Here is a 13879-nt window from a genome sequence, read left to right on the forward strand (position 1 = left end):
AAGCATTGGAGTTTCAGCTTCAGCATCAGTCCTTCCAACAAATATTCAGGGTTGATTTCCTTTAGGATGGACTGGTTCGATCTCTTTGCAGTCCAAGGACTCTCAAGAGTCTTCTCCAACACCATAGTTCAAAAGCATCAATTCTTGGGCACTCAGCTTTCTTTATAGACCAACTCTCACATCCATACATGACTACTGGAAACACCATAGCTTTGACTAGACAGACCTTTGTCAGCAAAGTAATGTCTCTGCTTTTTAATATGCTGTCTAGCTTGGTCATAGCTTTTCTTCCAAGGAGCAAGCGTCTTTTAATTTCATCTTTTAAGTAATGGCTGCAGTCACCATCTGCACTGATTTTGGAGCTCAAGAAAATAGTCTGTCACTGTTTCCATTGTTTCCCCATCTATTTGCCATGAAGTGATGGAACCAGATGATATGATCTTAGTTTTCTGAATGTTGAGTTTTAAGGCAGCTTTTTGACTCTTCTCTTTCCCTTTCATCAAAAGGCTCCTCAGTTCCTCTTCACTTTCTGCCATAAGGGTGGTGTCATCTGCATATCTGAGGTTATTGATATTTCTCCTGGCAATCTTGATTCCAGCTTGTACTTCATCCAGTCCGGCATTTCACATGATGTATTCTGCATATAAGTTAAATACGCAGGGTGACAATATACAGCCTTTACATACTCCTTTCCCAATTTGGAACCAGTCCATTGTTCCATGTTTGGCTTTAACTGTTGTTGCTTCTTGACAGATTTCTCAGGAGGCAGGTAAGGTGGTCTGGTATTCCCATCTCTTTAAGAATTTTCCACAGTTTGTTGTGATCCACACAGCCAAAGTGGTATCACACAGTGGTAAGGGTGGGGGGTGGAAAATTTCATCAGGATTTTTATGCAATAAACTGGATGGAGAAAGCTGAGCTGGGGCACATGAGGCACAGGAAGCACCATGTGGAACGAGCAACACTGACATTTCTGCAGAGCTTAGACCCACAAGCCACTGAGCTCTGATGCTGATATCAGAGAGAGACTGAAGAACAGTTGAGTGTTCTTTCCTATACTAACCCCAGTGTTCAAAATTATAAAATCAAAGTTTACACTTGGAAATTTGTTTAAGCTTCTCTGTGCCCTATTTATGCATTCAGCAGATGGCTGTTTTTAACAGGCTGTCGGGCATTGTGGTTCAGGCTCTAGAGTTCACCTGCCAGGATTTAAATTTAGCCATGAGCTATACGGCTTGGGCAAGCTGCTTAACATCTGTGGTCCCGGCTTCCTTTTGAAATGAGAATAATAACAATACCTACTCTGTGGGGTTATAGTGAGGATTAAGTGAGACAATATATGGAAAGTGTTCCAAACCCAGTGTGCAGTAAAGGCTCACAGGGAGGCAGCTGCTAGAAGTAGTAGCAGGGGCAGGAACACCAGCCTGAAGCATTTACTCCTGACTAATGTAGAAGGGGCCCTGTCTCTTGTCACCTGCTTCTAATACACTCCAGGGAATGGCCCCAAGGCCTGTTATTTTCCCAGGCGAGCCTCCTGTGTTTCTGAGTCCCAGAGCCTGCAAGTGGCCTAGAGTCCCAGTTCTATACTACCCTTGCTTTCATGGTCTGACTCTATTAAAGGAGGGAGAATAGGCATAAGAGAGATCCAGAAGGTCCCCATGGCCTCCTCCCAAGCACCTGGTAGCCTGTTTGGGAGGCCCAACTTCACTCCACTCCAGCCCCTTCCAAACAACCCGCTGAAGGGCTGAGGAGGCCCGTCCAAGCCATTTCCCAGTCCCAGAGGCCTTACCTCGGCCAAGCTGTCCTCTGCCCTCTGCAGCACTTGCTTTGCAAGGTCCCTCTGGAGAGTCACAAATGTGCACAGGATCTGGCCGAGCCACCTCATGGCCAGCTGGTTAAACTGTGGGAGTTCAGCCACTAGCAGGGAGTTGAGTGCCTGGTACGTGTGCCGGGCTGCCTCCTCCTCGTAGGTCACACTGCCCACCTCCAGCAGCTTCTCTTCCACCCTCTCAAAGTCCAGTAGTTTGTCCAGACGCTTCTTGATCAGGTTCTGAGGGCCTGCCAAGGCTTTGGCCAGGCTGCACAATGGCTGCCACACCTGGGCTTCCAGTTGCTGCTTCTGTGGGGAGAGGTGAGCTTGGGAGTTGAAGAAAGAAGTGGCAGAGGGTGGCCACAGGAAGAAGCAGCTTTGGAGAGAGGCTCCAGTGCCACTCTCACCAAACAGCTATGACCTCTAGCACGATATCTAACCTTTCTGGGCCTCAAGATGCCCATCTGAGAAATGGGGACAATGCATGTAACAAGCTTAGCAGAGTGCACAGAACAAGTATTTAATATATGTCATTTCTTAATATGGTTACTGTGCAGAGATGTTGAAAAAATTTGGTATAGGATGTGATCAAAACCATAGTCCTTGGGGCTGAGATCCTAGCTTGCCATTGATCATCTGAATAACCTGGGAGGTCACCCTCTCTGAGCCTCATCTGCAGAATGGAGTTATTAACAGTATTTACCCTGTAAGCTATGTTGTGAGGATTAAATGAGTAAAGAATGTAAAGACTTTAGCACAGTGCCTGGCAGATAACATGGGTCAATAAACATTAGCTGGCCCTATTTTTATCAGGAAAATGCACTAATAATAATCTCCACCCTGCTGACTACCCAGGACAGTTATGGATGTAACCATAGAGGAAAGGGCCTCACTTCTAAATAGGATTCTTATAGACTCTGCCACCTGCCTGAAAAAAAGAAAGGAGAAGTTCCACTCACAAACTCTGGGAAGGCCTGGAGCTGCAGGTCTCTTGCCAGGTAACAGTACTGTACAACAGGCCCCTCGGGGATTTCCAGATTGTAGTCCTGGGGCCGGAAGCGAAGGAAAGCCTAGATGGGGGTCAAAGGAGAGCCAATCACAGCCCACTGAGACCATCTCACACCTGAAAGCCCCTCCACGACATCCCGGAAAAGGTTGCCCACGCTGTCTGCACACCCTCCAAGTGTCTGCACACAGCTAATCTATCCTTGCACAACTCGGGTGATTAGAATCTTCTTTCTCTAAGCCCACATCTTTCTCCCTATTCCAGTGTTGCCTCCAATTCACACACTTCTCATTATCACACTTCTGAATTTTTTTTTCTGCCATGTCTGCTCCTCATGTTCTAATAATACTTTTCCTTAAATCAACCTAGCATCCCTATTTAAATCAGTGCATTAAAACAAACAACAACAAAAAAACACCTTATGGGGAATTCCCTGGCAGTCTAGTGGTTAGGAGTCTGTGCTTTCACTGCCAAGGGCCCGGGTTCAATCCTTGGTCAGGAAACTAAGATCCCACAAGCTGCATGGCATGGCCAAAAAAAACACACCTTATGATCCTTCCATAAAGGAAAAGTCAGTAATAATTGCCATAAATAAGCATGTTAAAAATAACTGCTATAAAAACAATGCTATTAAATTCTGTCTGGGCGTCATGGCCAGCTGAAGGCTTCCAGCCTGAGACTGGTTCTGCTGGTTTATTTACATGCCAGCAAAAGAGGCTTTTCCTGGACTCTGAGGATTAAGAGAGAGAGTCAATTTCTTGCTATGGGATTTCATGTCAACCCTGTATCTGTCATGTAAATCCTGCATTCAGGGCAACACAGCCTTAATGTTTCTAAGTATCTGTTCTTCTCTGCAAAGCCAGACATGTCTCTTGGGGGCTTCTGGTTTCTCTCTCTCAAGGCCCCTCCATTCTTTCTCTGAGGGCCTTCCGCTTCTCACTGACTGTGCTGTTATCTTTCTGTGGGGGCTGGGGCAAGATGGAGCAGAATAAGCAGGGGGTGTGCCCCACACAGAAAAGCATAGAGCTACAACCTCTCTCCTTCTACACACTTCCAATAATGTCACCCCAAATCCCATTATCCAAAGAGCCTGTTCTCATCTGACTGAGCTGGTCTGTGCAAATGGATGTGACTGAGAACAAAACCACGCAAAAGGGACAGAGTGGATGGAATGAGTCAGCAGCGATGACAAGAACGAAGTGGGAATTTGGGCGCAAGGAAAGTAATGTGCTGGTTGGGAATGCAAACTGGTGTCCCTGTGGGCTTAATCTGGCTTGCAAAAATGTATTTTGTTGGGCCCATATAACATTTAGATTCTTATTTAATTAGTTGCTCACATGGACACATCATGAGATTTCACCTAAAGGTCTCAATTTTCAGTTTTCTTCTTCCTTAAAATCAGAAGAACTGGCAGCATTGGGTCCACACTCCCATGCAGCAACAACTCCCATGAGACAGGGCATTTAATTTAATTTTATTTATTTATGCATTTATTCAGTCATTCAAACTCCAAATATTACTACATACCAAACTCTACCTAACAGTCTCATAAATAGACAATAGGCCTATACACCTATACACTTCAGTCAATAATATTCCCTGCCTGGTCCCTTTGAGCACCTGTTTGTCACTCCTGCTCTAGCACCGGTCTGGCAGGGTTCTTCCAGAGGACTCTGCTTCCAGTGAATTTGACTCTGCCCAATGGGAACCCCAGTCCCTGAACACTCAATGAACTCAGAAGTTGCCCCAGCCAGATAACCTCTAGATTAAAGAGTGCTTCCCCATGGCCCTTCTCTGGCCTCCAACCAGGAACTGTTATGATCTCTTCCAATTGGTTCTTGAAGCTGGTGCCTTTGTCAGGGGCTTGTTCAATGGGCCCTATGTACCTGTCCAGGTACCCCAGCCTGTCCCCCTCACCCCCCCCCCCCCCCGCAAACACACCATTATTTACCACAGGGCCCTCACCTCCAAATTATCCAGGTAAGCAGCCACATTGCTCTTCAGCTCGGTCACACACAGCGACACCCAATGGAACCTCTCTTCTAAGTCATCAAATTCCTTGTCTTCCGTCTGAGAGTAAAGTTACGCTTATGAGGGCCGAGAACATCATGGGGGCAGTGTACACCTCTGTCCCAAGTCCTTGCTAGGAAGCACACACACACACCTTTCCACAGACCCACACATCAGAGCCATTCCTCCAGTCCCCAAACTGAGTGGGATGGTTAGGGGCAGTGAGTGCGGCTTAGTGGTTTTGTATTCAGACCATGAAATCAGACACATGAGCCCTGGTTCACTTGCTTCCTGTCTGTGTGAACTTAGGCAATTGTTTTGCCCTCTTGGAACCTGTTTCCGCATTTGCAACATGGGGATAATATGAACATGTACTTCATTGTGTGGAACCATTAATGCCTGGTTCAGAGTAAGTACTCAGTCAACCTAAGTTTCTACTAGTAGCCTGGGTTCCTTGCCCAGGCCCAGACATAAGTTCTCCTATCTGCATCAAGGGGCTTTGCTGGTGACTCAGAGGTAAAGAATCCGCCTGCAGAGCAGGAGACACAGGAGATTCAGGTTTGATTCCTGGGTCAGGAAGATCCCCTGGAGAAGGAAATGGCAACCCATTCTATTATTCTTGCCTGGAGAATCCCACTGACAGAGAAGCCTGGTGGGCTACAGTCCATAAGGTCGAAAAGACACAACTGAGTGACTGAAAACACACACACACACCTGTATCAAGAGGCCCTGGAGAAAGACCAGCACAAGGCGCAGAGGAGAGAGCCCACCCTGGCTATTCAGAACCAAGCAGAGGGACTTCCCTAGCCTCCAGTGCAGGGGTGTGGGTTTGGTTCCTGGTTAAGAAGCATCACTACGAACAAAGCTAGTGGAGGTGATGGAATTCCAGTTGAGCTATTTCAAATCTTAAAAGATGATGTGGTGAAAGTGTTGCACTCAATATGCCAGTAAATTTGGAAAACTCAGCAGTGGCCACAAGACTGGAAAAGGTCAGTTTTCATTCCAGTCCCAAAGAAAGGCAATGCCAAAGAATGCTCAAACTACCGCACAATTGCACTCATCTCACAGGCTAGCAAAGTAATGCTCAAAATTCTCCAAGCCAGGCTTCAACAGTACATGAAGCGTGAACTTCCAGATGTTAAAGCTGGATTTAGAAAAGGCAGAGGAACCAGAGATCAAATTGCCAACATCTGTTGGATCACCAAAAAAGCAAGAGAGTTCCAGACAAACATCTACTTCTGCTTTATTGACTACGCCAAAGGCTTCAACTGTGTGGATCATAACAAACTGTGGAAAATTCTTAAAGGAATACCAGACCACTTGACCTGCCTCCTGAGAAATCTGTATGTAGATAAAGAAGCAACAGTTAGAACTGGACATGGAACAACAGACTGGTTCCAAATCGGGAAAGGAGTACGTCGAGGCTGTATATTGTCACCCTGCTTATTTAACTTATATACAGAGTACATCATGAGAAATGCTGGGCTGGATGAAGCACAAGCTGGAATCAAGATTGTCGGGAGAAATATCAATAACCTCAGATATGCAGATGACACCACCCTTATGGCAGAAAGTAAAGAAGAACTAAAGAGCCTCTCAATGAAAGTGAAAGAGGAGAGTGAAAAAGTTGGCTTAAAGCTCAACAATCAGAAAACTAAGATCATGGCATCCGGTCCCATCACTTCATGGAAAATAGATGGGGAAACAATGGAAACAGGGACAGACTTTATTTTTTGGGCTCCAAAATCACTGCAGATGGTGATTGCAGCCAGGAAATTAAAAGATGCTTGCTCTTCAGAAGAAAAGTTATGACCAACCTAGACAGCATATTAAAAAGCAGAGACATTATTTTGCCAAAAAAAGTCGATCTAGTCAAAGCTATGGTGTTTCCAGTAGTCATGTAGGGATGTGAGAGTTGGACTACAAAGAATGCTGAGCACTGAAGAATTGATGCTTTTGAAGTGTGGTGTTGGAGAAGACTCTTGAGAGTCCCTTGGACTGCAAAGAGGTCCAACCAGTCCATCCTAAAGGAGATCAGTCCTGGGTGTTCCCTGGAAGGACTGATGTTGAAGCTGAAACTCCAATATTTTGGCTACCTGATGCAAAGAACTGACTCATTTGAAAAGACCCCAATGCTGGGAAAGATTGAAAGCGGGAGGAGAAAGGGACGACAGAGGATGAAATGGTTGGATAGCATCACTGACTCAATGGACATGAATTTGAGTAAACTCCGGAAGTTGGTGATGGACAGGGAAGCCTGGTGTGCTGCAGTCCATGCAGCTGCAAAGAGTCAGACACAACTGAGCGACTGAACTGAACAGGAAGCTAAGATCCCACATGCCTTGTGGCCAAAATCCCAGGACATAAAACAGAAGCAATATTGAAATAAATTCAAACAAAGACTTTAAAAATGGTCCACAGCAAAAAAATCTTTAAAAAACCAGCAAACTTTAAACAAAAGAATCAAGTGAGGGTGCCTACTCTGCCCCTTTCTGGCCTCAGTCTTCTCATCTCTGAAAGCAGTCTAAGACTCCACCTCACCACCGCACCATCTTGCCCCTTGGGATGGCTGGCATGCAACCCTTCCTCCAGTCCATTGCTCACCCTGGGAACAAGCCCCGCCTCCTGCTTCAGCAGCTGGCTCAGCCGGGTGGTCTTCTTAGAGAGGGTGTGAGTATTGATGCGAGCCAGTCGCTCCCGGAGGCTCAGCGGCTCCACCTTGGTGTACTTGGAGGCTGCACCAACAGAGGAAAAGGAAGGCACAGGAACCAGGGCTGACCCAGGAAAGTAAGAGACCCTGACATCCCAGCTGGGCACCTCTTAGGCCCTCTTCTCAAACGTCAGGGTCACACCCATTAGAATGGCAAATCTTCGAGGTAAAACACGGGGCTCAGAGTCCTCACTGACTGAAGAGGTTCATACCAGCTTGATTTCTTGCGCCTCAGCTTCCGCATCTGTAAATGAGGCCAACCACATCCCAGGATTGCTGGGAGATCAGTTAAGATGATGGAAATGAAGCAAATGACTTAAGCTCTCATTTTACCCAACTGTGAAATGAGACTAACAGTGCCAACTTCAGGACTATTGTAAGGATCAAACAAAATAATAAGTGAAAAAAACAAGTCATAGCTACCCCTTAGTAAACATTAGCTAAATTATTGTTACTATACTGTCTTAGTTGTGTAAGTTTTTCCTCTACCTAGGACACTGTGACACTCTGCAGACCTTTCTGTTTTAGCAACTTGAGAGGCAACAATCTCCCCACTTTCTCCTCCTACCCTCATCCCTGATACATACACAGCTCTTTGCCTTCCAGTATTCATTTCTCCTTAGTATAGCAGCCATGTGGTTTGGATAAGAATGATTTCACTTTAGTTCAGGGAGTGGTTGCTGACTGTTATAAGCCAATTCACACGATCCCCACTCCTCTACCACAGTGACAGGTTCAAAGAAAGGCTTACAACCCAGGCATAAGCCAAACAGTTCATGGCATACCCCTAACCATGGCAACTGGTTCAGGGTGAGCATATGACTCAAATAAATCCTATTAGAATGAAGCTCCAGTTTAGTGTTTACAGCTAAGCAGAGAAAGGGTCCACGTTCTCCTGGAAGGTGTGGTGTTCAGACGTGAGTCTTAGGAGAGCAATAGCCACTTACTGTTATGAGGGAGGCCAGCTTGAAGAGGCAAGTGACACATAGTGAAGGTCAGAGACAAGAGAATTATAGGGAAATGACACCAACTCCCAGACTAAATCCTACTTAAAGCCCACATTACCTCTGGACTTGCAGGTTACATAAGTGACTGTCTTCCCTTTACTAGTGAAGCCAGTTTGAGGTGAGTTTTTTGTTAACTAGAAGCATTCTCACTAATATATCACCTAAATGCCCCAAGTCCTTACCCACTTCTTTGCGCCTCTTGTACTCATTGATGTTGGTGACCACATCCTGGAGGGCAGAAGTAGCCCTCTGAAGGACAGCGTAGGCACTGGCATCAGGGAGTGTGTTTTCCAGAATTTTCTGCAGCAGCAATGGGTATTTGGTAATCCTCTGCAGAGGAATTACCAGCAAGAAACTGAGGCCTGAAGGTCCCGCTTGCGGCCTGAGGGAGAAGGCTGGTGTTAAGTAGGTCAAGTCCACCCTTGGGGGCACCAAAGGGCCTGGGGTCTAGTCCCAGCTCTGCTATTTAACTCTCTGTGTGATCTCAGGCAAGTCGCCCTCCTTCGGGGGTCCTCAATTTCCTCATCGGGTGCTGCTAGTTCTCACTTTACCCTTTTCTGGACCTCGGTTCCCCATATGTACTAAATCCAAAGGTCAGTTCTCTGTCCTCAGCTTACTCGGTCTCTCAATAGCAGACACAGCAGACCATTCCCTCTTTCTCAAAACACTTTCTTCTTTTGGCCCCAGAGATGCCCTTTGTCCTGTTTCTCTTACTCCACAGGCCACTCTCCTGGCTTCTCTTCAATGCTGGAGTGCCCCGGGGCCTCCTCTCTCCACTCACTCTCTTCCTGAGCTCCTTTAGTCCTACGGCTTTAAACACATGGCAAACCCAGATCTCCACTTCTTACTTCTGCCCCACGCTCCAGACTCACATGGTCAACTAGCCTATTTGAGATCTCTACTTGGGTATGTCTCAAGCACAACTCCATCTGCTGGACACGCACATGGTATTTCATTTTAAAAAATGGTCCTGCTGCTTCAAAAAAGAAGCTCTTTTAAAATCACAGGAACTTGGGAAATCCCTGGTGGTTTGATGGTTAGGATTCAGTGCTTCCACTGCTATAGGCCCAGGTTTAATCCCCAGTGGAAGAACTAAGATCTCACAAGCCTTAGGGCACAGCCCCCTCCAAACTTTTTTTTTAATCATAGGAATTTAATGTTTAGAGAGGCGTGTAAAGTATTTAAGGGTAAAGACTCATAGTATCTGTAATTTCCTTTAAATTACTCAGTATAAAATTAGATGCAGCAAACAGAAGGCATTTATACTTGCTCATTTCAGGTGATGGGTGTGTGTGTTCATACATTATTCTATTTTTCAATAGGGCTTGAAAATTTTAATTTGAAAAAGGAAAATACAAAACACAGGAACTAATAGTGTCAAGGTCCCTTCCAGATGTACCATTTGATGCATAAATGATTATTTCTAGCCCCTTTCCTGATGATGTCTAGAAGTTGCAGAAAGAGTGCCCACGTCAATGGCATCTGGGACAAGGCTCCAACAGTCTTTCTTTGATCATGACCAGCAGCCCTCAGACCCACCTTCTGAGAAACACATGAGGATTTCAAACATCAATGTGTAAGCATGCCTCCTCCATAAAGACTCACAAATACCTCTCTTGACTATTATCTGGCTCTCTACAGTACCTTTGCCTCTTGCTGTTCTTCCTATGGAAAAAACCTCCAGACCAAATGTCCAGGAAAGATCAGCCATAAGGCCTGGAACAGACACAGCAGGTGGGAACTACCCTCTCCCTCCCATTAACTGCAGGAGGTTGGAAAGCAGGGGTTGAACTATCTGTCAGGATATGCCTGTGCTGACCATCTGCTCTCACCAAGGGTTTCCTAGCGCCTGGCTGACTGTGGGCAGGAGAGGTGGAAACAGTGGTCAGATATTTGCAAAACTCTGTCCTCTGGGCTTACTTTTCATGAGAAAAGGACAACTGTCTCATGGGGACAACTATTGCCTCACAAGTCAGAGATGACAGAGGGCAGGGAGCCTTCAAAGAGATGATTACATCTCTTCTCCACAACAAGAACTACAGAATTACAGCAACCTCTTTCTTTACAGCCTTTCTAAAGTAATTTGGAGAAAACTCTTTTTGTAGCCTATCAGATGGGCAATAAAAATTAAAAGACTTGGGACTTCCCTGGTAGTTTGGTGGTTAAGACTCTGTGTTCCCAATGCAGGGGGTATGGGTGCAATCCTGATTGAAGAACTAAGATCTCCCATGCCACATGGTGTGGCCAAAAAAAAAAAAAATTGAAAGACTCACCCAGAGTTGGATGAATATGGGGAAACAGTCCTCTTACATTCTCTTGGTGAGAGTATCAGTTGGTGGCATCTTTTTAGAGAGTAATTTAGCAATTTGTGAAATATACAATTCCCTCAATCCTACTACAGAAATCTACCCATAAAAATATTAACTCAAGTGAGCATGGATAAAGGTAGAAGTTATTCAGCAATTCTGTGACAGTAAAATTTGGGAAACAACTCAAATATCCATCAACAGGGGATGAGCTGACTATAAGCTGCCCTGGAAAAGAACCCTATATAGCCATTAAAGAACATGGTTAAAAGAGAAAAAAAAAAGGAACATGGTAAAATAATTCATGGCTATGGTTAAGTGAAAAAACAAGCCCTAGAATCTAGAGTAGGAGTCCCTTAAAAATTCATTAATTCATTCATTCTTTCTATTTATCTATCCATCCATCCATCCATCCAACATCTAGATTTTCCCATGGAAAGTCTATTTCTTACCTGTCTGTAAATACACAGAATCAAATTTGGATGGACATGTTAACTACTAGGGGGAGGCATGGGAAACAGGAAACCAAGGGGGAATGGACTTATACTTTTTACTTTGTATAATCTGTGTATTGTTTGAAATTTCCTTTTTTCAATAAGTATGTTACTTTCATACTTAATCAAAAAATGCCAATAAAGGAAAACAGATTATGTGTCTTCTCCCAACACTCTGCCTAAGTTGTTGTGGAACTGCGGGTGCTTTGTGTTAGCCTGATCCACCTCTCCTCCCCACTGAAAGCTGTGCCATTAGACTGGTCTCCCTAAGGCAAAGCTTCCTGTGGCTGTAAGGACAAGCCTCTGATTCCACTGGCCGCCAGGAGGGAAGCGCTGCCTTAAGAGCTGCTGCTGCTGCTGCTGCTGCTGCTAGGTCACTTCAGTCGTGTCCGACTCTGTGCGACCCCATAGACGGCAGCCCACCAGGCCCCCCCGTCCCTGGGATTCTCCAGGGAAGAACACTGGAGTGGGTTGCCATTTCCTTCTCCAATGCATGAAAGTGAAAAGTGAAAGGGAAGTCGCTCAGTCGTCTCCGACTCTTAGCGATCCCATGGACTGCAGCCTACCAGGCTCCTCCGTCCATGGGATTTTCCAGGCAAGAGTATTGGAGTGGGGTGCCATTGCCTTCTCCAGCCTTAAGAACTAGGATAAACTAAACACCTCACCAACTCACCCACCCAAATAAAAAGTGGGAGGTAGCATATATTTTGGAATCACAAAGATCTAATGAGATGGTGCCATTTATCGTCTCTGGATATCCAGCTGGTGTGATCCTAGTCAGCCAGGCTCCAGAAAGAGCCCCATGATCATCAGCACAGAAAGCCGGGATGACTGTTTCAGGAGGAAGGTGATTAATAGTTCTAGAGCAGCATGCATAGTAGGAGCCCCTTAAAATTCCTTCTATCCATCCACCCACCCACCATCCAATGTCTATACTTTCCCGTAGGAAGTCTATTTTCTGTCTTCCTGTAAATACACAGAGTAAAATTGGGATGACCGAAAGGATGTCATTCCTGCTGCAACATTAGACCAGAGGATTTCATTGAGGGCAGTCTTAAAACCTGCAGGCTCTGGGGTGCTGCAGGCATTTAGTGGACAGGGTCCCAGGGAAGCAGAATATCCTGCAAGGACAGTCTCACATTATGGAGAATTGTTCTACGTTTCATACGCCTTTCTCAACATTCAGAGACTGAATGAATGCCTTGAAACAGGCTGCAGTTAGAAGAACTAAGATATTTTTGTGACACCTGGACTCCATCCAGTCACATATCTTCACACTGGGAATTACTATGATACTACCTTTTGTAAATACGACACAGGCCATCTGTAAGAACATCATTCCTCATTTTCTCTGCCTCCCAGTATGTAATATTATCCCTACTTCAATTATGTTGTTTCCTTCTTTCTCTTATCATACACAAGGAAGTCAAGTTTGTGTCATTCCAGGGTACACATATTCTCTGCTCTTTAGGTTTTCTGTACTTTGTGTACAGAATGGCTTCTGACTCTTTTTCTCTTATAAGCATGTGATTGCTAGTGTAGCGGTGCCCAAGTATTTGCATACATTACATTATACATATTATATATTACATATGTAATACATATTACATTATTAGAAATTACCTTCCTTTTATTTCTCTTTTAATTATAGCTAAGCCATTATGTTTATTTTTTTCAATTATGTATATGGGCAGGAGAATTTTTTTCAGAATGTAACTCAGGATAATAAATTTGTTATAAAAAGGGAGCACTGGGACTGAAGGAGCAGAGAGCCACAGTGTGGTCTCAGGGAAGCATAATCCCTTCCTAACCAAGATACCTACCATAGCTATGGTCTTACTAGGGAATTACTGAGTATTACCTGCATGCAATGAGTCTACATCCCCATGAGCTGTTGCTTTTACTCCCACTCTACATGTAGGGAAACTAGGTTCTGAGACACTAAATGGCTCCTGCCAAGGTGAATAAAGAGCAGAGAGCTCGATTTGTTGCCAGGCTGCCTGGCGCCAAAGCCCATGAGAAATGTCTGGCCTAGTTGGGAAAGACCAGAGTGCAGAAGATGTGACAAAGAGCAGCCTCTGTGCCAACTAGGGCCCCCCACACAGTGCTTCTGACATGTCTGAACTAGATGCCAATATTTAACACTGCAGAGACTTACATCAAAGCTTCTGGTTTCTCTTGAAAGATCAGAGGATCTGGCCACAGTGGAATCATATTTCTACACAGCAACTGAGGTAGACGGTTTACAAAAAAAATGGCTGCAATTACTTTACTCTCTGTATCTATACCCTTTGAACATGATTTTGAAGCTTCTCCCACCAAGAAGTGGGGACTATTTTCCCACCTCCCGAGCCTGGCACAGCATGCCAGTTCTAAGCCAAGATCTCAAAAGGCAGAGCTGAGTCAGCTCGTGTGTCCCACGTTCATAGGAAAGTCCAGCCAACATCAGCAAAGCTGACCTATGGTTGATCACAGACATGTGAGGGAGTTCAGCCAGGACTAGAAAAATCATTTACTGAGTCCAGCTAAATTGCTA

The 13879-nt window shown here is 45.1% G+C and overlaps 1 protein-coding gene across 6 annotated transcripts in view; it reads right to left on the reverse strand.

The window, feature by feature from the left end:
- The window catches only part of ARHGEF37 (Rho guanine nucleotide exchange factor 37), a 56261-nt gene that overhangs the window by 12686 nt on the left and 29696 nt on the right, over positions 1-13879 (reverse strand). For all 6 annotated transcript variants that reach the window (XM_044947470.1, XM_006041027.3, XM_006041029.3 and 3 more), the window contains exons 5-9: positions 8726-8925; positions 7431-7561; positions 4782-4886; positions 2770-2880; positions 1790-2119 (exon numbers count right to left, since the gene is read on the reverse strand). In XM_044947470.1, coding sequence (XP_044803405.1) covers positions 1790-2119; positions 2770-2880; positions 4782-4886; positions 7431-7561; positions 8726-8925 — 877 coding nt within the window. The remainder of the gene's footprint in view (positions 1-1789; positions 2120-2769; positions 2881-4781; positions 4887-7430; positions 7562-8725; positions 8926-13879) is intronic.

Source organism: Bubalus bubalis, chromosome 9 (genome assembly GCF_019923935.1).
Source record: "Bubalus bubalis isolate 160015118507 breed Murrah chromosome 9, NDDB_SH_1, whole genome shotgun sequence".
Lineage (NCBI taxonomy): Eukaryota > Metazoa > Chordata > Mammalia > Artiodactyla > Bovidae > Bubalus > Bubalus bubalis.